General features: G+C 35.2%; 3 protein-coding genes and 1 long non-coding RNA gene across 4 annotated transcripts; 2 read left to right on the forward strand and 2 right to left on the reverse strand.

The window, feature by feature from the left end:
- Positions 1–3,332: 3,332 nt before the first annotated feature.
- On the reverse strand, positions 3,333–4,409 carry LOC112083421. The gene has a single exon (XM_024151446.1). The coding sequence runs from the start codon at positions 4,407–4,409 to the stop codon at positions 3,333–3,335; it is 1,077 nt and encodes a 358-aa protein (XP_024007214.1).
- Positions 4,410–4,611: 202 nt separating this feature from the next.
- LOC112083561 lies at positions 4,612–6,836 on the reverse strand. The gene is made up of 3 exons (XR_002897697.1): positions 6,708–6,836; positions 5,864–5,928; positions 4,612–4,742 (listed from the first exon to the last, which is right to left on the reverse strand). It is a non-coding gene; the product is annotated as an uncharacterized LOC112083561 (long non-coding RNA).
- Positions 6,837–14,520: 7,684 nt separating this feature from the next.
- Positions 14,521–19,660, forward strand: LOC18012645 (histidine kinase 4). The gene is made up of 11 exons (XM_024151783.1): positions 14,521–14,651; positions 15,292–15,830; positions 16,090–16,326; positions 16,416–16,585; positions 16,754–16,972; positions 17,056–17,294; positions 17,387–17,616; positions 17,705–17,803; positions 17,885–18,588; positions 18,673–19,182; positions 19,266–19,660. The coding sequence occupies exons 1-11, from the start codon at positions 14,618–14,620 to the stop codon at positions 19,501–19,503; spliced, it is 3,219 nt and encodes a 1,072-aa protein (XP_024007551.1). The 5' UTR covers positions 14,521–14,617; the 3' UTR covers positions 19,504–19,660.
- Positions 19,661–20,220: 560 nt separating this feature from the next.
- On the forward strand, positions 20,221–23,624 carry LOC18012646 (receptor-like kinase TMK3). Its single transcript, XM_006395786.2, has 2 exons — positions 20,221–22,707; positions 22,818–23,624. The coding sequence occupies exons 1-2, from the start codon at positions 20,412–20,414 to the stop codon at positions 23,366–23,368; spliced, it is 2,847 nt and encodes a 948-aa protein (XP_006395848.1). The 5' UTR covers positions 20,221–20,411; the 3' UTR covers positions 23,369–23,624.
- Positions 23,625–26,119: the final 2,495 nt, after the last annotated feature.

Raw genomic sequence — 26,119 nt, forward strand, 5'->3', positions numbered from 1 at the left:
CGGCTTTATATAATTATTTTATTAAGTGTATCATCAATATATCTATCTATATATACATATATATATATACAGTGACAGAGTCAGAATTGTTTTTGACTGGGGCATATAGAAGTATATATAATTTAATAAATGGGGGCATTAACATTGATCACACTACTAAATTACATCAACTTTTGAAAATTGGTTGGGCGCGAATGACCCCATGCTAATGCATGTGGTTCCACCACTGTATATATATATATATATTAATAAATTAAATAACTTACAAACTCAGTATTTTATTATGTGACTCATGCTTCAAATTCTGGAAAAGAAGAATCGACTCTATGCATGAGTTTGTTTTCTTTGGTTTGTTTTGTTTGATTTTTTTAATGTTTTTATGTAGCTCTGCATAAAATATAAATTACGAATGCAATGTCCCTCTCTCTTATATTTTGCAAGTGGGTGGATTTTAACTCATTAGATTCCGCCGGACCAAAGGCAACGAGGCCAAAAGATATGTACCATGGTGGGGTGCAATTTCTTCAATATCAAATAGAGCATATATGGAGAAGATCATTTATTACTTCTCATGATTTTATATTTCTCTGAAGAATTTTGGTTCTTTCTTCGTAGGTCCGTTTTTCATCATATATTCCCGACAATACAAACATACAATGCAATCCTTCGGCGCAACCACTGCATATATATGTAGAAATCAAAGTCATCATATACCAAAGTTATACGCAGATTGATACATAAATTGAGTAATTATAACATATAATCATAAGTAATCTCTTTATACACAATAGAATCATATTAAAACTTAAAGGTTCATGATTAACATTCAAGAATAATTTTTTACAAACTTTTTAAAAATAAAATTTATGGCAAAATCTATACGTAATTCGTCGGAAAAATTGTTCTCTTTCAAGTGGGTATCGAACTTGGGAATTTATTATTTGCTATAATAAACTTATGTTCAAGATGACTTATTACCCAAAAATGGTTTATCAAAAATAAATGAAAAAATTGGAAATTTGTTGATCAACTATAATTTCGACATAAAAAAAAAATTGTTGTAATAGGTGTTCTTAATTTCTTTGTTTCATATATGGTTATCTTGTTAGTTATAATATCTGTTTGATGTAATAAGCGAACATTTATATTTTTAAAACTAATAAATAATGTTACATGGTAAAAAATTTACATTTGTTGTGGCTCCATGGCGGATTTCATTTAGTTGCTATATTCGAAGATAGGTATCTTGAGTTGACCAGAAAACAAATATCTTATTTAAATTGTTAATATGATTGTTTTTTTGGATAAAATATATCAGATTGTTTGTAGGTTCCTTTTGCTTTTTATGTTAGTGGCCGAGCGCTGGTGGCTGAAGAGTTATAAGACCACCTCCATCAGGGTTTCGTACTCATTTTTCGGTCTAATTTCCTAGACAAAATCGATTAAAATTAAATGAAAAGTCCAAAAATTTTGATGGACTGATCTTTAGCTAAGAGGTGTAGAAGACAGTCTCTTTAGCGATGTGGAGGAAGGTGATTGGTTCTTCAATTTTAATGTAATTGTTTAATAAATTTTTTATTTTGGAAATTCATAAAAAAAATCTAGATTTTCTTTTTTTTTTCTCTCTTTTGTAACGACGATGTTGAGATCGCCCTTCAAACTCCTCCAACTTACGCCTCTGCCATCGTCTCGCAGTTATCTTCGTCGTTCTCTATCTCCTACACAATCGCAAAGGACCCGGCTGTTCGCATGGCGGAGGCGGAGAAGACAAAGGCCGCTGGATCTGATTCGACCCTATGGCAACGACTCGATTCGTTCGGTCGGTTCGGGAAGTTTGTTGGAAAGTACATCCCTGAGACCTGAACCACACCGGTGCTCACAAGATCAACAATGCGGTGTCTCAAGCTCTTCTCGCCAAACGTTTAGGAAAGAAGATAATTATCGCAGAGAGAGGAGCTGGAATAAAAGATAAATGCTTTTGTCTTCAATGTGAGATTAAATTTTTTAAAAAATTTTCTAAAGATATCCAATAAAGGATTCACTAATAAAGAACAAAAAAACAGGAGTCTTTTAACCCAAATCAACTCTTCAACAAAATTAATAAAAAAATCTTAAGAGATTCATATTAAGTTACACTAATGGAACTGCTCTAATTAAGCAGTAGGGTTCATCATATTTGGATGATCCCGTCGCAAATCATTTGCTTTTATTACAAAAATAAATTTTGAACGATTTCACAACAGTCATCAATATCATCATCGTAACAATTTTTTTTTTGAGATTCTGAAAGGGTAAATTAGTTGTATTTAACTGTTCAGCAGTCTTATTTATTTGTACCTCTTTTTTTGTTAAAAAATTATTTGTACCTCTATGTATTTTATTTGTCTATCTAGTTTGTCAAAGTTAATTACTGATTTTTTAAAATTTATCAATATAAAGGTTTTGCTAAAAGATTTCTGTAGAAAATATTTTTTATGAAGCCTGCTTTTTTGTCGAATATATATATTTTTGTATTGGTCTCGCGTGAAGTTATATAGGATGTTGTCGTTTTATACTTCAAATAAACCAGTTGTACGAATCATTTACGCTGTATGAAAATAGCATTAAAATATATGAAATATATATAGATTATACTTTAACAAAAAAAGGAAATTATGACCTCGATATATATATACATACACATGACACATCGCTATAAACAAAGGATCCTTGATAATGTCGTTGTTGGGGGTTAGAGTTACGTACAAGTAACTTGAATGAAATAAAAGCTTTGGTAGAGACATAGACAGCTAAGATAAGAGCATCTCCACTAGTGAGACTCACTTAGTGTCTTTTAACAATTTTTTAGTATTATTTTTTGGGGAGAGAAAAGAAACAAGAGACTCATCTATTTGTAGTGTTCACTAGTGTTCTCTTTATGATGTCTCTTAATAATAAAATAATATTTTCTTTCGTGTTAATTTAAATTATTATTTTATTGAATAATAAAATTTTAAACATACAACTTATTGAATAAGAAAACATTAAACAATACAAATATCTTTTAAATAATTATTGAAGTAGAACATACAATTAAGATGTGAATTACGCGGGAATTGTGTTCCAAATGTGCTCCACTAGATCATCTTTTAAACGTTTATGTATTTGTTGATCACGAACTTCATTACGAATGCCGATCATATTGTTGATGTTCGTAGGCATATCTCTTGAATACGCCATATCAACATGTGATGATCTGCTTCCGTCTGCTTGTTGGAATCCAGATATATCGTACAAACTGCGGTTACCTCGTTCGTTTTCTACAATCATATTGTGCAATATGATTGATGCCCTCATAATCTTTCCAATCTTTTCCTTGTCCCAGATAGTGCCGGATTTTTAACAATAGCAAACCGAGCTTGAAGAACCCCGAAAGCACGCTCGACATCTTTACGGACATATTCTTGAACTTTGGCAAATTTTTGTTCTTTTTCACTTTGCGGAAGGTTAATAGATTGGATAAACTTTGCCCATTTTGGATAGATACCGTCAGTTAGATAGTAAGGCAACTTATAGTTGTGACCGTTCACAGAATACCTAACTTTCGGAGCCCGACCTTGTAATATGTCGTCAAAAACAGGTGAGCGGTCAAGAACGTTTATATCATTTAATGTACCTGGAGGGCCAAAGAATGCGTGCCATATCCAAAGATCGTATGATGCCACAGCTTCTAAAACGATTTTCGGTTTTCCTGCACCCCGGGTGTATTGACCTTTCCAAGCGGTTGAACAATTCTTCCATTCCCAGTGCATGCAGTCGATGCTTCCAATCATGCCGGGAAAGCCCCGTGACTCTCCAACATCGAGCAGGTGTTGGAGATCTTCCGGTGTGGGACGTCGAAGGTATTGATCTCCAAACAATTCTATTATGCTTGAAGTGAAATTTTCCAAGCATAAAATTGCGGTAGATTCACCTATACGCAAGTATTCATCCACCGCGTCTGCTGCACAGCCGTACGCCATCATCCGAATTGCGGCTGTACATTTTTGAAGTGCTGTCAGCCCTAATCGACCGGTAGCGTTCCGTCTTTGTTGGAAATATGGAACCTCTTCAGATAGCCTATCCACAATATGCATGAATAAAGTCTTGTTCATGCGAAAACGCCGTCGAAATATGTGTGGAGGATAGATTGCATCTTCCGAGAAGTAGTCATTCCATAACCGGATTTGACCTTGTTCCCGTTGTCGTTCAATGTATGCTTTTTTCTTCTTTTTCTTCTTGGCAGTTGCTAGACGTTCCATGATCTCTTCATACGCTTCCTCGAATTTTTGCTCAAATATTACATTAAAAGATTCTTCAAGTGCATCTTCAAATTCATCATCTTCAAAGTCATCTGAGTCATCAGAATTATAGTGCGATGAAGACGCCATGTAGAAGATATAATTTGGTGAAATGGTTTGCGAGAACAGATGAAGAAGAAAGAAATGTGTATTTCTAAAATTTTGGGTTTAGGATTTGAAGATTGAGAGAATAGATGTAAACGAGAGAATAGATGTAAAAGAGAGAATAGATGTAGAAGAGAGAAAATTATATATACAGCACCAGTTTACATTACACTCGTGATACCATCGTCAACAATTATTTTAAAACATCACTAACCACTAGTTTACAAACATACTCGTGACACAAGTAAACAAAAAAAGAGGAGCTCGTGACAGAATACTCCAAAACTTCTTGCCCCACATAAAGCACTCCACAAAAACCTGAAAAAAAAGACAGAAGTCATAGAAAACAAGTCAATAATTGCACTTCAAGCATTGAAACGAACAAATAAAATCAAACATTGAACATGACTTTCAAGCAAACATATCCGAATATATCCAAATATTGAAACAAACATACTCGTGACATTGAACATGAATTTCAAGCAAACATATCCAAACATATCCAAACATTGAAACAAACATATTCGTTTCAAAGGTTTACACGACTAACACAAGAACATGATATTGAAAGAACATGATATTGAAAGAACATGACATTGAAAGAACATGACATGATATTCAAGATAACAACTCAGAAATCAACTTGTTCTTCAGGGCATTTTCGATGTCAGATAGTGGCTCAGGTTTCGCTAGGAGATTGTCCAGTGTTTTGTGCTTTGCGAGTTTTGACTTCATCTCCATATCTTGTTGTCTACTCTTAGCAATTTCGGCCTTCAACTCCAGATCTTTTTGCCTAATACTCCACAAGTTCTGAAACTCGACAAGTGCCTTACCCTCTTCTGTACAGCCGTTTTGCTTCTTGGCTTTTGCTTTAGAAGCTTTCACTCCTGGTGGTCGCATCTCTGCAGCATCAGGGACTCCGGCCTCCACATTGTTAGACGACTGACCCGATCCACCTTCATCCAGCTTTTTTCTTTTCGAGCTTGCACTATCTTTTAGAGCAGAGGCTATGCACCATTTCTGGTCGTGTCTTAACTCGCGCCATGCATGTTCTAAGACAAACTTGAAGCCATGATCATTAAAAAAAATGTCATGGGCGCCTTTCATGACATCATTTTCATTCTGGCCGCTGGTCTTCTCTTTCGTAGCTGCTTCATAGCATCCTAGTAGGCAATGTTTTATATTGAAGATTTTATAGAGGAGTTAAAGTTTATGTTGTACAAGTTTTTTAAAGAAGTCAGAATTAAGCAAAGTGTCATTTACTAACCCTAACCTAACAAGCATTGATCACAATAGATCCTAAAGCACACGCAAACTTTCTATTTTCATTCAAGGCATTACAAAACTAACAACTTTAAGCTAACTACTTTATGCAAGCATTTATACCAACTCAATGCCTAACTACTTCCGCAAAGACAAAGGGGAAAAAGGAGACTAACCTCGTTGAGAAGACTCGATGATAGGATGCCATCAGTTGTTATCTCGAGTACCCCACCATGTTAACCTCAGAAACAAAAAATTTAAATAAGTAATGGACATATGACATTCATTTACTCCAACGACTAAGCCTTAACTCCTCTACCTAACCAAAAGCGAACTAGCATTAAACACAAACAAGTGCAAACGCAAACAAACTCAAACAAGCGATGTTGAGGCTCACTTAAGTAAACAAGTCTCAAACACATATGCCAACTTCATCGTATACCCTAAACCACGAATTACTCTTCAAAAAGTTGCAATTATTTGTAAACATAGGATGTGTAGTGTGAACAATGTTCTACAGATTCTATAGATAAGCCAACCAAATCAACAGAAACAAAAGAGATTGATTAATTGACAAAGTACTGATACTAAAGCATATTGAGCAATTGGCATGCCTGGAAAGTCAAGCCTCATCTCCCACCTTTATTCTCAAGTTTTTCCTCCAAATTCAACAAACCCTAAATTTAAAAATTTCGACAAACCACACAATTCGAGTGTAGCCGTTGTTAAAAAATCATCTACATGCAACCGCTAATACAGATAAACCCCTAATTTGAACTTTCAAACATGTGAAAAATTTCCCCTAAATTCGAGAAAACCCTAAATTCGAAAATTCAATTTACGAAAATCAATAATTCGACTGTAAACGATGTTAAACAACATCTACATGCACACGCCGATACACAAAAACGCCTAATTTGAACCGATGATTAACCCGATCAATTTCTCCCAAATCGACAAACCCTACTTTCCCCCAAATGTTCATCAAATAAAAGAATTAGAGGCTTTGCGAGATGTTACCTTACACAGATGACGGAAGAGATGGTCCCGCGGTGCAGAAAACGACCGGAAAAACGATCTTCAGGCATCGACCAAATCACCTTAGTCGTCGCCTTCGAGAGAGGAAAAAGAAGAGAGAGTTGTTTTCTGTGTTTTCCCCGAAAAAAAAATTTGACCCCCAAAATAATTTATTAAAATTGTAAAAACGTTTAAAATCAAACACCACTAAAATTCTGCCACATGTCCGACGATACGAGCTCGTCCGCTTCTAATATTAGGAGCGCTCCGTCTAGTTTTTAGCCGAGAATCATTTTAAAAATGACTGAGTCATATGAAACTGTGCCGAAATTTTTTTAAAATCTCTTACTGGAGATGCTCTAAGTGTGAAGTCTCGTATTATGGATAAACTGTTTGTATTGTTTTGTGGATGTGAATTTGTCTCAATATCAAATTGCCCCGTCATCTCTTTCGAACCATTGTGTGGCAATATCCCAAGTTCCCAACCCTCGTGACGCTTTTGATTTTGAAAAAGAAAAAAAAATCGAGGAAAGCATAATCGCTTCCAAAATATAATAAATGAAGAAGAGCTTGCGTTATGTATTGGTTTATTTAGTTAAATATTAATTTATCATGGATTTTCAACTCTGCAATTACTAAATTGGTCTGTTTTATATATAACTTTACACACTATCTGATTATCGATTTTCACTGACATTTTCTCCTCACGCTTATTAACATCTGAAATGTAAACTTTTGTGGGAACAACACCAACGAGGATGGTCCAACAATCAGATGGTTTTGATAGCATATTAATTAGAATTGCAAAAATCTATTAAAAAAAATCATAGAACAATTTTGAAATTTTGCTGCGTATTAAACCGATGGCGGTTATGTGCCAATATATACAAACGAGCGTATCATAAATTACGCTAGGATTCTTCATGTCTAAGAGAACTATCTAAACTAATATCATATACATTAATCATATCATATCAAATCTCATTAGCATCTTAATCAAAAATATATAATATAGACAGAGCCGTGCCCAAGATTTTAGAACACGTAAACAGTGTTAAAAAAAAAGGCCCTATTTAACTATCAACGTCTCAAATTCATATAACATGATTCATATAAAATAAATAATAACAAAAATCGTTCTAAATTATATAAAATCAATTATATATAAATAATTCTCATTATTGTTTTTAAATTCACAAAACTATAATAAATATCTATGATATAAAACTTGGTTTAATCTAAACTTTCGAATCATATTTCTTTGAAGTTGATAAATGAACCAATTATTTAAGTTTTTGTTTGTAATTTAATCTAAATTACAAATCAAACCAAATCTAATATTAGATAAAAAAAAATTATATTGAAAAAAATTCAAACTAAATATAATATTAGATAAAAAAATATATTAAAAAAATACTTAACTATTAATTTATACTACATGAACAAATGTTATCTTACTAATATATGAAACTAATAATTTTAATTAAAAAACTAGACCTTTTAATTATTTTTTAAAAAATTAGCCCGTAGGCGAATGTTTATTATTGTTGTACATAGGCACGGCTTTGAATATAGATACTCCATAACTGAAAAAAGTTGTTTGCCTTATCCATACCTTTGAAATGTAGCTCGTGTGGACCAGAGACACAAATGGGTCCATTGTATGTCTTAAGAGTCAAAACATCAATCCTCAAAGTTCGAATATGCATCTTATGTACGTTTCAAGTTTAAGCTATGCAAGGACCAAGGAGCCAGGGAATAATGTTCTTTTGATAAAATTGCCAGATTTGATTTTATTTTTTGTAACAGTATGTAATATGGTTTCTAAATTAAGAAAACGTTGGAATGTTTATGGATTAAGCAATTAATTGGTAAAATGTGTAACATCCAATTAAAAAAAATGTTCGATTTAACTAGCTAGTTTCAACAATGGTGGAATGTGTATATCATTTTCAAAAGAGCTAAGAAATGAAGAGAAAACAGATTTACCAAAAGTATATACATGTAAGTTGCTCTAAAAATGAAGTTGCTCGAAAGAAGTACATATATAGCTTTCATGACAGCTGTGGACCAAAATATTAGGCAGGTTATTTCCCATTCATTTCATTATTATTTTCCTAATATTTAAAAAGATGATTAAGTTACACTAATTGTGGCTGTCGCAGTAGCTTACCTGATGGTTTCGTAAACGCAAAATTGATCAAAGGACAAATGATTAATAAATATCATTTCGTATGAACACGTATAAATATTAAAAATAACGAAAAGTACTACAGGAAACTATCCAATTTAATAGATTGGCAATATAGATCTCATTCGTATGATTTATTTATAATTTTAAACTTTATAATTTTAAGATTTTCAGTCTATCCATTTGATTAATATAGTACTACATATTGATTTGCTGAACTATTTTCTGTACCACAACAGGGGCCCATTTAGATAGAACCAGAGGAGAAATATGGGCCAAAATTTATCAAGCCCATACTCACGAGTCACGATGAGCACTATCTTAGTACAGTATCTGATATATTTTAATCTATAATGGACATTTCTCGTCATAGAGGAATTCCACTATATCTAGCTTTTACAAATTAAATACCATAAAAAACCCATAGCAAAGAACTAGGGGTGAGAAAAAAATAATCAAAACCGAAAATACTGAACCGAATAAAAATAAAGGAAATGATTTGTTTTGGTTGTGGTTTAAAGACTAATAACTTACAAACAAATGATTAGAACAAAGACAAGATAGTTCAACAACAGAGCAACAACAAAGTGACGAACAATTGTCTCCATTCCATAAGGATCCACGACTACCATAGAGATTTTGGCCAACCTCACAATTAAGGTGGTTGTCACAACTAAAAACCCATTTCGTTATTATTTATTCCCCCTTTTGACTAAGAGTTTCCAAGATTTTACCGGAGAATTCACGGTTTTGAGCTCTCTCCGTCGCTGGCGATATCTTTGTCTCCAATCATGGCGTTAGTAACAGAGAGAAAGACAGTGTGACTTTACTGGTCGGTGATGGTGAGAAAAAGGTTTTTGGATTTTGGCCATTCGTGTGGACTCCGTGGCACAAAAACAAAATATTGTTAAGAATGACAATATTCTCGTTGAATTCACTCTAAAAAACTAACGCATGACATAACGAGTTGTTTAATAATCTAAATTGCAAGAAGAGATAACGAATTCATATTTCGAGATGTTAGCTCGAGTCACTAGACGGCGTTTGTCTTGTCTCGATAAAGCAAAGAGGGGAGTATTGTATATATGCAGAATTAATTTTTTAGTAATTCGAATTATATGAATAATACGATACGACCACATATTTTTTTAATGTCTTCTCTTTTTACTTCTGATTTCACTAATAACCTATTCGAATCAGACAAAATAGATGAAAATTAAAAAATGACTTAAAAAATACCTCAGTTGGACGGTTTGATATTTTCATCTAAAATCTATTATATAATGAAAGAGTTTTCTCTCCATCTAAGGTGTCCCTATCAACATGAAAAAAAACTTAAATTAATAACTTAATTAATACAGATATTTTAAAATAGTAGTATTTGATATTATTCTTATCTAATAATAAAAGAGAAACACTAATACTAAAATTAATGACTTAATTAATTTACATATTATTTATTATTATTATTTTTTTCATTACGAAGAATAAGAGTAAAAATTGAAAAAACATAAAAAAACATGATTAAAGAAAAAAATGATGATGAAAATGAAAATCATAGACGATAAAAAATAATAAGAACAATAACAAAAAGAAGAAAAAATCAAAATATAAAAAAAAATACGTAGATGAAGACAAATAAAAGAAGAAGGATACATACATGAGATACATAAAAATAAGAGACGAAAAAATCAAAAAAAGAAGATGAAGAAAAACCGAAAGAAACAAAAAATAAAAAGAAGTTGAACTGTTCTAGATACTTAGGGTGTTGACCAAAAAAAGAAATAGAAGTCGAAGAATATGAAAAAAAAAATAAAGAAGAAAGAGAAGAACACATAACTGATGAAAAGAAATTTCAAAAAATATGAGAACAAAAATGTTGAAGATGAAAAAAAAAACCCAAAAATAAAAATACCAAACTATGATAATATGATGATAGAAAATAAATCTAATAAAATCAATAAAAAGACAAATATAATGAATTAATTGTGTTTAAAGATGAAATTCTACGCAACGCGCAGATTATAAATCTAGTATAATATAACGAGGAAGTTATGTAGTTATGAAATATATACTTCATAACTTTAGATTAAGTTTAGTTTTGAGATTATTATTTTAATAGGATATATAAAGTTATGTATAGTATAATAATAAAAAGTATGATTAAAAAATTATGCTTTTTAGTTATGTTAGTATAAAAATGTGTCAAATAATTTTAAATAACATTTACAATGAAAGGAATGAAGTATGAATTATTATGATATAAATCGTTATGTCTTCGAATCCATTTTCTGATATTTTTACAAGTAGCCGCGATTACATCTGCTATTAGCCGTTGACTTTCTTAGTCTCTATGCATGTTAATGTGGTCGTCTTATAGACAAATTAATTTAAGTACGCAGATAGAAAACAAATATCGAGCGTTGACCAGACAAAAAATATCAAACCGTCCAGCCCGGTAAGGTAATTTAATAGGTTGCTACCTAACATTAATAAGAAATACTAACCCAACTATCAAATCTCAGAAAAGCCCAAATAATTATTTGAGTCGTGGAGAATTTTTTTCTTACTAGAAAGACTCGGGATAAACCGATATGAACCAACATACGCGATCCATTAACCGAGTCATATTTTTTTTTTCTTGGTAAAGAAAACCGAGTCATATGAAATCATTTTTTCTATATGAAAAAAGTTAAGTCATATCAAACCAAAGTTCTTTGTTTTTTAATCTAAAACCGAAATTCTTTAAATTAAAGATATATTTTACTGAAATTAGATTTTGAAACCATCCCATCTATAAACACTCAAGTCAAAACTGAACCAAAATTATGCAGGACTATCAATTTCAAATCTAAATATTTTATTGTAACATGCATATCATGTGGTTCCTAATATAGTCTATAAAAACTTCTTAAATCGTAGGCTTCATCAAAGTAATTTTATGATGGAAAAAGATATATTACTCAAATCTAACTTTCGTTCATGAAGTTAGCTTAAATAAAATGGAAAACTTTTATAAACAAAATAATTATAAGATGGAAATTCCTGAAAATTTTATATGATCTACAATACTCCTAGTGTTTAGATTAATCTGCCTATTTATTGACGCTTGTGACAATAATTTTAGCATAAATTTATGAACCTCCAAGGATTCGTTGTGTTGTTTATGTACATGAACAAGATCTTGAAAACAAATATTTTATACTCTGTGTGTCATTTGAGAGTGAAATCTTTGTTTTCTTTCGCTTAATTACACTTAACTTTCTCTCGGTCAAAGAATCATTGATCGATGTTGATTTATGAGTGATAATTATAGTTTAACAAAGGATATGATATTCTAATGAAATAATGAATGGAGTTTATCTTATTAGAATATTCTATTGGAATTTGAATTATGACTGATTGAGATAGTAATTATTAAATCGTGATTGTTTATTTAACCTTTGAAGAAAAGGACTATTATGCCAGTCTGCTTTTTTGACTCATGAAACATCTCCTTATAACTAATAACCACTTACGAAAATACAACAAATCCAGTTTATGAAATTGCTTTGCTTTTGGTAAACTAAATATACAATGGATTGGTTCTGGTAATATGCAATTAAATTAATTGGTTTAGTTTAGAGATTATCGAGCATGTGACCGAAACATAATATGAGAGTGATTACAAAAACTGAAAAAAATAAAATCTGTGACAAAATCTTTTAAAATCCAAATAGAAGAAGATAATTTGTAGCCACGAAATGATTTAATGATATAAAGTCAACATGAATCTCACATGGCCGACATACACACATTTTGCTAGCACCACTTCATTTGTGTGCCTTTTTTTTTTCTCTCTATGTCTACTCTTAAATCCACATATTCTACCTTTTACATCTTTTGTGAATAAATATTAAAAGTAGTAAAACTGGTCGAAAAATTGTGTGTCCTACATGAACATAGATACTTTATTAGTAGAATCTAAGGTCGGAAAAACCAGGAATTTATCAAAACTCGCATTATCTTGGAAACTAGTAAATTCAGTGTTTCGATCAAACATATAATCTTTATCACGCTTTAGTACGGAAAAAATAAAGTAGCTACTTTGCTTATAAGGAATTATTTCGTTTTAGGACCTCGTTTTGGATCGATACTCGAGTCTAACTGTAAGTCTTGGAATGGATCACGTGCGATCTAGCTCATCAAATCTGCCGGGCACATATGTGATATGTCACATTTTAAAAGCTGCTAGCTAGAAAATCGGCAACGACATAACATTACATGCTTCTAAAAACGGGAAAATTCACTAAAATGGATCTCTGTTATATAAGAAAGGAGCTTCATAGTGGAAGGACATTATGATTTCTATATACAAATTAACTATCGGCTCAGATATATCAACAGAAAGCATATACAGTCTTATTTATTCTACATTACTATATATTTGTTCATCAACGACAATCTGAGATTATATTATATAGTTTATGTCCATCCATTTTATAAACAGTGTTGAAGGCCATCACTTCTTTTTAAGAGATTTCCTTAAATAGACGATACAATCACAATTATTAATAGAAGAAGAAGAAGTATTTACATCGACCCATTTCCCCATTTGCATACGATAAAATACGGACGAAAATGTCTTGTACTAAAGTTAAATATCGTTGCATACTCGAAATTTAGACCACCAACTCATCATGCATACAATGAATTGTTTAAAGATTACACGTGGATTTATGATGGGCCTTTAGCCTCAGGCCCGTTATATAAAAAGAAATGACTGGGGCAGTATCGTAATTACGTGGATACAATGGTGGCATTTCAGGCAAATGTCTCTGGGGCCAGATCTGCGCTTTGTCGCGATGTCATTATCGCCAAGATATGCGATAGCGACTCTCGTACAAAGTCTCACTCACCACTATTTTTTTTACATAACTTCTATTTTCAGATGACAAAAACCTTCTATTTTCTGATTTATGAGACACAAAAATGAATATAAAATTGGAAAGATAGAAAGTCAGCAACTATTACTTAATTTTTTTAAAAAATTAAGACACTATAAAAAATCATTAATCTAATTTATTGTTTAACATAGTTTTCATTTCTGGAATTAAGTAAAAATGAATATAAAATTGTAAAGATAGAAAGTCAGCAACTAATACTTGTTTTTTTTTTTAAAAAAAAATAAGACACTATCAAAAATCATTAATCTAATTTCTTGTTCAACATAATTTTCTTTTTTTGTTCAACACTTCAACATACTTTTCATTAATCAAAAATCATTAAAGATTGTTTAATTGACAAGACAAACCCAGTGTAAGCAATAATTGTTACCATTTCCGATAATGATGATAATTTTGAGGAGATGTTGCTAAAATAAATAACTTTTGTTGGATCATTTCATATCATGAGGCATTAAGAAAAAAAGTCCAAAACTTTTCTTCTTCAAAGATGGACTCAAGTTAGAGAGAGAAAAACACAAAGGATAAAAAGGAGTAAAAAATGAAAAAGAAGTTCAGAGCAAAACTGATATAGACGGAGAGAGAGAGAGAGAAACGTATCTGAGAAAAATCTAAAAAATTCGATTCAATTTTTTACTTTTAAAAGCAATAAATCTCAATACATTTTACAAAAGAAACTAAAATAAAAAACAAGAACAAAGAGGAAAGAAGAAGAAGAGAGCTCGAAATGGAATTCATTTGAATCTGTTGAGTACTGAGTAGAGATTCAGCGTTTAATAATGCAATGTTCAATCCTTTCACAACTCATTACAGGTAATGAAATCAATTTTTTCTTATGAATAGTTTCAGCAACTTTCTCCATGTGCGATTCTCGAAATTGTAGGCTTTATTATTATTATTTTTTTTTATGTTTTTGTGCTTCGTTGTTCTTCTGCTGTTGTGTGTTCTCTGTGTTCTTTCTTTCTTTAGTCAAAGCTCCTCTTGAAACCAATTTTAAATTCATAAACTTCATTTTTTTTGTTTGGATTTGAGACAGTGAACGTAGCTGTGTTCTCGTTCCGAGAAGAAACAACAATAACATTCACGCCTGTAAAGAGCTTATGATTAGTGTGTAGTTTATTAATTTCTCTGACATTAATTAGTGTAAAAATTAAACAATTTTTAATTCCTCTATGTAGAAACCTTCGGAAACTGAGCAAAGTTCCTTCTTTTGAGAACCATGCGTTGAGAAAATTTGTGTTTTTCTTTTCTTTCTTCCTCTGGATTCTTGAATTCGCAAAAACCCTGTCTTTTTTAGTGTACAAGTTTCTAGGGTTTTTGCTTTTTAATCTATTGAAAATCACGCAAACCATGTCTATGGTAAATTCTAATCATATCACTACGCATGCTTATTTATATGTATAAGAATGCACAAGGCACACTAACATTCGTTTTCTCCATTGTTGTAGCTCAGATATGAACTGGGCACTCAACAATCATCATCATCATCAAGAAGTAGAAAACCCAGAAGAAAAGGAGCCACGAATAACCGAGATATCTGATTCGACAGTGAAAAGCAGCGATTTTTACCAATTGGGTGTTCTAAATTCGACGGAAAAGCCCAGGAAAGTCGATTTTTGGCGTTCTGGGTTAATGGGTTTTGCCAAGATGCAGCAGCAACAACAGCTTCAGCATTCAGTGGCGGTGAAGATGAACAATAGTAATGATCAAATGGGTAATAAAAAGGGGTCAACTTTCATACAAGCACATCGAGCATTGCTACCAAAAGCTCTGATTCTGTGGATCATCATTGTTGGGTTTTTAAGCAGAGGGATTTACCAGTGGATGGATGATACTAACAAGATTAGAAGAGAAGAGGTTTTGGTCAGCATGTGTGATCAGAGAGCGAGAATGTTGCAGGATCAATTTAGTGTTAGTGTTAACCATGTTCACGCTTTGGCAATTCTTGTCTCCACTTTTCACTACCACAAGAACCCATCTGCAATCGATCAGGTCAGTGTGTGGCTTATTCAATCTCAAAGCTTTGAGGGGAAATTTTTGAGATTTGGTCATCTTTCGAGTTGCTTTGATTCATAATTGAAAACTTAACTTTTTTGGGGAACCAGAAGTTTTTGAAATTTCCCTCCTTTATGTTTGGTTAATGAGTAAATGAAGGGAAATTTTGGCTCTTAGCTTTGATTGGGATTAAAATTACTAAAGATATAAAAAAATTAAAATCTTTGTTCTGTGTGTTTGTGGCAAAATTTTGCAGGCAACGTTTGCGGAATACACGGCAAGAACAGCATTTGAGAGACCGCTACTAAGTGGAGTGGCTTACGCCGAAAAAGTTGAGAATTTTGAGAGGGAGATGTTCGAGCGTCAGCATAATTGGGTTATAAAGACAATGGACAGAGAAGAGCCTTCACCAGTTAGGGACGAGTATGCTCCTGTCATATTCTCTCAAGATAGTGTCTCTTACCTCGAGTCACTCGATATGATGTCAGGCGAGGTAGCCTTACATTTGATACTTCTCGTTTCGATATCTTGGTTCCATAGCCATCAGTAGCACAACTTCTGAAATTTTTGCTCCTTTTGCAGGAGGATCGAGAGAATATTTTGCGGGCAAGAGAAACCGGAAAAGCTGTCTTGACAAGCCCTTTTAGGTTGTTGGCTTCTCACCATCTCGGAGTTGTGTTGACTTTCCCTGTCTATAAATCTTCTCTTCCTGAAAACCCCACGGTCCAAGAGCGTATTGCAGCTACTGCAGGGTAAAGTTCTCAAATCCCCATTTAGTAAAGTAAATGCCTTTCAGATTTCAGGATAGGTTTTATTTATGCGTGTGATCATGTAAAGAACAGAGCTTTTGGAGATTTAAAGGTTGGTTTATATGTGTGTGATCATGTAAAAAGATTGATGCTTGAATGTTTTTAATGCAGGTACCTTGGTGGCGCGTTTGATGTAGAATCTCTTGTTGAGAATTTACTCAGTCAGCTAGCCGGTAACCAAGCAATAGTAGTGCATGTGTATGATATTACCAATGCATCAGATCCACTTGTCATGTATGGCAATCAAGACGAAGAAGGCGACACATCTCTCTCTCACGAAAGCAAACTCGATTTCGGTGACCCCTTCAGGAAACATAAGATGATTTGCAGGTGACCACAAATAACATTTTTAGGCCAAAATACTTTTAGAGATCACAAAATTGAGTTCTTAGCTAATCGTTTACGCAATGCAGGTACCACCAAAAGGCACCAATACCATTGAATGTTCTCACGACTGTGCCATTGTTCTTTGCGATTGGATTCTTGGTGGGTTATATACTGTATGGTGCCGCTGTGCACATTGTAAAAGTGGAGGATGATTTCCATGAAATGCAAGAGCTTAAGGGCCGAGCAGAAGCTGCTGATGTTGCTAAGTCGCAGTTTCTTGCAACCGTGTCTCACGAGATTAGGACACCAATGAATGGCATTCTTGGTATTATACCCCTTCTGAAACGTTTGAGGTACTTTTCCTCCTGATCTTTGGTTTCTCAATTCGTCTCACTGCATTTATTCATTTTTATGCAGGAATGCTTGCTATGCTTCTAGATACAGAACTTAGCTCGACGCAGAGAGATTACGCTCAAACCGCACAAGTTTGTGGTAAAGCATTGATTGCATTGATAAATGAGGTTCTTGATCGTGCCAAGATTGAAGCTGGCAAGCTGGAATTGGAATCTGTACCTTTCGATATCCGTTCAATATTAGATGATGTCCTTTCTCTTTTCTCTGAGGAATCGAGGAACAAAGGCATTGAGGTAAGTTTTTCGATCTGAGGTGGTATAAAGATTAGTCTTTTTGGAGTTGTTGCCTACTGATTTTATTTTATTCCGACGAATTTGGCAGCTTGCGGTATTCGTTTCAGACAAAGTACCGGAGATAGTCAAAGGAGATTCAGGGAGATTCAGACAGATAATCATAAATCTTGTCGGAAATTCCGTTAAAGTAAGTTCTATTTTCCAGCTTTTGATATTTTCCTGTCGAACCCGAGATTCTTGTTTGATCAAGATGTTGTCTTTTGGATAGTTCACAGAGAAAGGACACATCTTTGTCAAAGTCCATCTTGCGGAACAATCAAAAGATGGAGCTGAACCGAAACCGGCATTGAACGGAGGAGTATCTGAAGAACTTATCGTTGCCTCGAAACCATCGAGTTACAACACATTGAGTGGTTACGAAGCAGCTGATGGTCGAAACAGCTGGGATTCATTCAAGCATTTGGTCTCCGAGGAGGAGTTGTTATCTGAATTCGATGTTTCCAATAACGTTAGGCTCATGGTTTCGATTGAAGACACAGGTATCGGAATCCCTTTAGCTGCACAAGGCAGGGTTTTTATGCCGTTTATGCAAGCAGATAGCTCGACTTCAAGAACCTATGGAGGTACAGGGATTGGTTTGAGTATAAGCAAATGTCTTGTGGAGCTTATGCGCGGTCAGATAAGTTTCATAAGCCGGCCTCACATCGGAAGCACGTTCTGGTTCACCGCTGTTTTAGAGAAATGCGATAAATGCAGTGCGATTAACCATTTGAAGAAACCAAATGTGGAGAATCTGCCTTCTACTTTTAGAGGAATGAGAGCTATAGTTGTTGATGCTAAGCCCGTTAGAGCCGCTGTGACTAGATACCATATGAAAAGACTTGGAATCAATGTCGATGTTGTGACAAGTCTCAAAACCGCAGTTTCTGTGGTTACTGCGTTTGGAAGAAACGGTTCTCCTCTCCCTTCCGGGTACATAAAAACATCGAAAGCTTCGATCTTTTCTTTTATTTTTGTTTTACTTCCATGGAAATAACTTGTTTTTGGCTTTTGCAGAACAACGAAACCGCAACTAGATATGATCTTAGTAGAGAAAGATTCATGGATTTCAACGGAAGATAACGACTCAGAGATGCGTTTATTGAATCCAAGAACCAACGGGAACGTTCATCACAAGTCTCCAAAACTCGCTCTTTTCGCAACAAACATCACAAACGCAGAATTCGACAGAGCTAAATCCGCAGGGTTTGCAGATACGGTGATAATGAAACCGTTGAGAGCGAGCATGATCGGCGCGTGTTTACAGCAAGTTCTTGAGCTGAGGAAGACGAGACAACAGCATCCGGAAGGATCATCTCCCGAAACGCTTAAGAGCTTGCTCACAGGGAAGAAGATCCTTGTGGTTGATGATAATATAGTTAACCGGAGAGTAGCTGCAGGAGCTCTAAAGAAATTTGGAGCAGAAGTGGTTTGTGCAGAGAGTGGTCAAGTTGCTTTGAGTTTGCTTCAGATTCCTCACAGTTTCGATGCTTGTTTCATGGATATTCAAATGCCACAGATGGACGGGTAAGTAGAAAACATTCTGCTTGTTTCAAGTCCCGGTTTAATTCGGTTGAGTCAGAGATGTTGATTGATTGATTGTGGTTCAGGTTTGAAGCAACTCGTCAGATAAGGGATATGGAGGAGGAAGCTAAAGAGAAGACGAAGCTTGAATGGCATTTACCGATATTAGCCATGACTGCAGATGTGATCCACGCGACCTACGAGGAATGTTTGAAAAGTGGAATGGATGGTTACGTCTCTAAACCATTTGAAGAAGAGAATCTTTACAAGTCTGTTGCCAAATCATTCAAAGCTAACCCAATAATCTCAGATTCATCATCATGAACCAGCAGAAATGAACAAAAGATTGAGTAAGCAGCTTTTTCTCTATTTATCAGATGAGGCGTTTTTGTCTTCTTGTTTTTTTCTCTGCAGCCGGAAAATGTAACGGTGGATTCTGCTGATTGAGACAAATATATGCAATTTGGCTCGTGTACATATAGTTTATTACAAAATCCAGAGATTTTGAGAGTTTGGTTTTGACCAGTATGTTGTGAAGTAGATGGTTTAGTGTTGAATCAATGTTGATAGTAATTGCATCGGAGTCCCGTTTGTACCGAATCAGTTTTTGGTTAGCCGTTGGTTTTTAATGATATATATACATCGTTACGTTCGTGTAATTTTTTGTAATTACTTTTATGATGACAATTAAAAATTAGGATTTTTATTTTTCAAAATGCCATATTTATACCTAAATTAACAAAATATTTCATATTATTTTAATAAAAAAACTAATATAGTAGGCTGAAACTAAACCTTAATAAGAACTAAACCATAAGTCAAAGTTAAATCCTACACTCTTAAGCTACTGTAAACTCAAAATTCTAAACCTAGCTACTAACATTAAAATTATAAACTCTAAAATAAGTGTGGTTGATGAGTTTTAGAAAACATTGTGGTTTTTGGTTTGTCCCACATCGCTCAAACTTGGATATTTGAGAAGGGAAGCTGCACTATAAATAAGAGTCTTCAAATTTTTTTCTTGTACATTTATCTCACCCAAGTTGTGGGCTTACATCGTATACCGTGAACGATTCACTTCACAGCTGGGCCTGTTATTGGGCTCGATTTTTATAACATCTCCGATTTTACAAGAAATCGGTTTTCGGCGGTATAAAATCCGTTTTCCGCCTAAGTCTAAGTTGACTGGCGTAGCCTAATATCGCGGATTCTCGCCGAATTCCACCGACAATATGACGAAATTCCATCTGGGTTTTCTCTGTTACTTAGTCTCTTTAGTGGGTTTTGCTAATTTCCCTATTGTGCAGGCCGGTGTCGATGATCCGATTATGCAAGCTCTCAAATCAAGTCTGAATCTCACATCAGATGTCGATTGGTCTAACTCTAATCCTTGTAAATGGGAAACTGTTCAATGCGATGGGAGTAATCGGGTTACGAGGATTCAGCTTAAGCAGAAAGGGATTCGTGGAATTCTTCCTCCCGATATCCAGAATCTCTCAGAATTGACTGTTCTCGAGCTCTTTCTCAATCAACTTTCCGGTCCGATTCCTGATTTATCGGGTCTCACTCGTCTGCAGAAGCTGAATTTACATGGCAATCTTTTCGATTCAGTACCAAAAAATCTCTTCTCCGGCATGACTTCGCTCCAAGAAGCGTTTCTCGAGGACAATCCGTTTTCTCCTTGGCAGATTCCTGAGTCTATCAAAGAAGCAACGTCTCTGCAGAATCTCACTCTCTCCAATTGCAACATAACAGGGACAATCCCTGATTTCTTCGGCTCTCACACACTCCCAAGCTTGACGAATCTGAAACTATCTCAGAATTTTCTTCACGGCGAGTTACCGGCGACCTTAGGAGGCTCTTCACTGCAAACTCTCTATTTGAACGGTCAATTGGGCGAGACAAAACTAAACGGGTCAATCTCGGTATTGAGGAACATGACTTCGCTCGTTGAAGTTTCTCTGCAAGCAAACTCTTTCTCAGGTCCAATCCCTGATCTCTCTGGTTTACAATCTCTCCGCGTGTTCAATGTAAGAGAGAATGATCTCACTGGTGTAGTTCCACAGTCTTTGACTCTCCTCAAATCGCTTACTGTTGTAAATCTAACCAACAATGAGCTTCAAGGACCGACCCCAGCATTTGGCAAATCTGTTGCCGTAGATATATACACCAATACAAATAGTTTTTGTCAGGATAAAGCTGGTGCTCCGTGTGATCCTCGTGTAGATACTTTGCTTTCTGTAGCTGAAGCTTTAGGATATCCATTGAAGTTCGCGAGGGCTTGGAAAGGAAACGATCCGTGTGTAAACTGGGCTGGGATTACTTGTGCGGGAGGTAACATTACAGTGGTTAACTTCAGGAAACAAGATCTCTCGGGGACGATATCTCCGTTTTTAGCGAACCTTACTTCATTGGAGACCATCAATCTTTCTGATAACGAGCTCACTGGGAGTATACCGACCGAGCTTACCAAATTGCCTAAGCTTAAGACACTAGATGTGTCTAACAACAATATATACGGAGCTCTGCCAAAGTTTCCGAGTAGTGTGAGCGTGGTGACTGAAGGAAACACTAACATCGGAAAGGAAGGACCTAGTTCGCCGACTGGATCTCCTGGAACTTCAGGGAAAGAGCCTGGAGGAAGTGGAAGCAGTGGAAGTCCTAAGAAATCAAGCAGTGTCAAGATTATTGGTCCTGTGGTTGGCGGTGTAGTTGGTGCATTGTGTCTGGTCGGGCTCGTTGTGTGTCTCTATGCAAAGAAAAGAAAGCGACCCACTAGAGTTCAGAGTCCAACAAGCAACATGGTTATTCATCCGCATCACTCGGGTGACAACGATGCCATTAAACTCACTGTTGCAGCTTCTAGTCTTAACAATGGCGGAGGAAGCGAGAGCGGTTACAGTCACAGTGGAAGTGCGGCGAGTGACATTCACGTTGTGGAGTCTGGGAACTTGGTTATATCGATACAGGTTTTGAGGAATGTGACAAACAACTTTAGCGAAGAGAATATCCTTGGGAGAGGCGGTTTCGGGACAGTTTACAAAGGCGAACTCCATGATGGAACCAAAATAGCTGTGAAGAGAATGGAGTCCTCGGTTGTAAGTGATAAAGGACTTGCTGAGTTTAAATCTGAGATCACTGTTTTGACCAAAATGCGTCATCGTCATCTCGTTGCGCTTCTTGGGTATTGCCTTGATGGTAGCGAGAGGCTTCTTGTCTATGAGTACATGCCACAGGGAACACTGAGCCAGCATTTGTTCCATTGGAAAGAAGAAGGGAGAAAACCGTTGGAATGGACTAGAAGGTTGGCGATTGCTTTGGATGTAGCTCGAGGTGTCGAGTATCTGCACACGCTTGCGCATCAGAGCTTCATTCACAGGGATCTAAAGCCATCAAACATCCTCCTTGGTGATGATATGCGCGCTAAAGTCTCTGACTTTGGATTAGTCCGTTTAGCTCCTGATGGCAAATACTCCATCGAGACTCGAGTTGCTGGTACCTTCGGATACCTTGCCCCAGAATATGCAGGTTTGCCATTTCTTTATGTTTTATGCTTTTATTGATTTGCACTTAGCCCAAATGTTAAAGTTTTATGCTTTTAATTGTTTTGCAACTGTTATCTGGTTTGATTCTGGCAGTGACGGGAAGAGTGACGACGAAAGTTGACATTTTCAGCCTCGGGGTCATACTTATGGAGCTAATCACTGGTCGTAAAGCCCTAGATGAGACGCAACCTGAGGACAGTGTCCATCTAGTCACATGGTTCCGTCGGATAGCAGCCAGCAAAGACAAAGACGAAAATGCCTTCAAAAACGCAGTAGACCCAAACATCAATCTCGATGAAGATACCTTAGCCAGTGTCGAAAAAGTGTGGGAGCTTGCTGGTCATTGCTGTGCACGTGAGCCTTACCAAAGACCTGACATGGCTCACATCGTTAACGTCCTTTCTTCACTCACCGTCCAATGGAAACCAACCGAGACCGATCCTGATGACCTCTACGGCATAGACTATGATATTCCGCTTCCGCAGGCTGTTAAGAAATGGCAAGCTTCTGAGGGACTTAGCCAAACTGCTGATGACTCTGGATCTTCGTCTTCGGCTTATGGAAGCAAAGACAATACACAGACAAGTATCCCAACTCGCCCTTCTGGATTTGCTGATTCGTTTACTTCTGTGGATGGACGTTGAAGAAATAAAAGTCTTGCGTTTTCAGATTTCGTTGAAACTTTTTAATAAGTAGAAGAAGATGAAGTATAATGTGTGAAGAAATTTCTCTTTTCTCTTTTTGTTCTTTCTTTATTTTTCTCTGAAGTTTTTTACGTGTGACTTGTTATTGATTTTTCCTGCAAGCTTTTGGTTAGTATGTTATCTAAGTTGTAGTGTTTATGCAAATATAAACGATCTTTTGAGAGGTCTCAGATTCTCAGATATGAAACTCTCTCTTCCTATTACGATGCTTTTTCAAACTTTTATTTACTGAACTCGGAACAGAACTTTGTATTCAAGTTGAAAAAAAAAATCAATATTATTTTGGATCAGAAAACCAAGTACTAAGAGTAACTAAAATTTTAAAAATCCGACTCCTTATCCACAAAAGCTGAACAAAACAATATTTTGATTATTATTTTTTGGTCAGAACTAAGTAATAAATTTTAAAACACTTTACTTTCTCTATCTTATATAAAAAAATTTACGTAAAACTAGATTAGACATCGATTAGACATCGATGTTCGGGTTTTAGCCGTAGGTCAATTTGGGTTGGACAATCCAATCTAAAACCTTATATTAGAGCATGTGTACATGCTATTAGTGATACTCTTAGTGAGTATCATTAGATTAAAATACTAATTTTTTTAGGTTTTTGGTTATGGGATGAATCTGTGTTTTTTTTCGGGTTTCATCAGTGAACCTGATAATGGGGTTCATCCCAAATATAATAATATTTTTTTTTTAATTTTTGAATTTGAAAAAATTAAACATAGAATTAATTTAAAAGAAGCATACAATTTATTACAAGTACTTTAAAAAAACATGAAAAAGATAAAATACATAAAATCTATAACCATAATTGGACATTTAAGAAGAACCAAATTTATTCCATAGATTTTCGATTAAATCCGCTTTTAACTGATCATGCACCTGTCTGCTACGGACTTCATTTCGTTTCGCCATCATCAAATTTCTGACATTTGAACGATTATTTGAAGTATACGTCATATCGACATGCGAATTTCTGCTTCCTTCACCTTGTTGGAATTCTTCCAAATTGAATTGACTGCGAGAATCTCGTTCATTTTCAACTATCATATTGTGTAATATGATAGATGCCCGCATAATTTTCCCAATTTTCTCTTTATCCCAAAAAAGAGCCGGGTTTTTAATTATTGCAAATCTAGCTTGTAAAACTCCAAATGCACGCTCCACATCTTTTCGGACAGATTCTTGAGTTGTTGCAAAAAACGTGTCTTTGGCTCCTTGAGGAAGGTGAATTGATTGTATAAATGTAGCCCATTTTGGATATATACCGTCGGTCAGATAGTACGGCAAACTATATTGGTGACCGTTTATCCAATATCGCACTTTTGGTGCTCGACCATGCAAAATATCATCGAAGACTGGAGAACGATCAAGAACGTTAATATCATTTAACGTACCTGGAGGTCCAAAAAAGCATGCCATATCCACAAGTCATATGAAGCTACTGTCTCTAAGACGATTGTCGGTTTGCCGGAACCACGTGTGTATTGTCTTTTCCATGCGGTTGGACAATTTTTCCACTCCCAGTGCATACAGTCGATGCTGCCTATCATTCCGGGAAAACCCCGTGACTCTCCAATATCGAGAAGTTGTTGGAGATCGTGTGGTGTGGGTTTTCTGAGGTACTCATCCCCGAACAAGTTTATTATTCCCTCCGTGAAATTTTCCAAGCATAACAAAGCCGTACTAGCACCTAGCCGGAGATATTCGTCAACCGCATCAGCTGCCGTACCATAAGCCATCATACGAATAGCTGCAGTACACTTCTAAAGGCCAGATAGACCAAATCTCCCGGCAGCATTTCTTCTTTGCTGAAAATATGGAATCTCAGTGGAGAGGCGGTCAACTATACGAAGGAACAACTCCTTGTTCATTCTAAACCGGCGACGGAATAGATTTGACGGATAGATTGCATCATCACTAAAGTAGTCGTTCCAAAGCCGGTGATGCCCTTGTTCCCGCTCTCTTTCAATATATGCTCTCTTTTTTTTGTTTTTTTTTTCTTTCAAGACTATCAAGTGCTGCATAAAACATTTGATCAAATTGTTGATCAAGTAAATCATCATCGGAATCATCAAAAACATCATCGATTGAATCATCATATGGCCCATCATATGGCCCATTATTTGATGATGATGCCATACAATTTTTTAAAAGGAGATGGAGAAAGGAGATGGAGAAAGGTTTGTAAAAGAGATGGAATTTTGTTAAAGAGATACAATTTTAAGAAATGTTTGTAAAAGAGATGGAGAAATCTTTGTAAAAGAGATACAAGTTTTTTGGGTAAAGAAACGTTTGAGAGAAAAGTCTGTAAAAGAAATAACAACAAAGATATCAACTGAGAATGAATATATGTTCATCGCACACATTACATTTATAGAACAAAGAAAAGAAGAATATGTGGCTTACAAAGACATCACTAACACTAGGTGTACATTACACTAGAAAAATGAATGGTGTAGCAGAGAAAACAACAAAAACGACATGGACCCAGGTCTTGGACACATCCATCTAGTGGACAAGTGCTTTCCCGTGAGTACCCTGCAAAACCAAAAAGATACATCAGCAAGTTGACAAGTGATTCAGATGAGCAAATGATTCAGTTGACAAGTGAACCAAGGACATGCACTAACTATATTGAAACAAGGCGATGCACTAAATGGTAAAGAGAGACAAGTGATA

Source organism: Eutrema salsugineum, unplaced genomic scaffold (genome assembly GCF_000478725.1).
Source record: "Eutrema salsugineum unplaced genomic scaffold, Eutsalg1_0 scaffold_6, whole genome shotgun sequence".
Taxonomy (NCBI): Eukaryota; Viridiplantae; Streptophyta; class Magnoliopsida; order Brassicales; family Brassicaceae; genus Eutrema; species Eutrema salsugineum.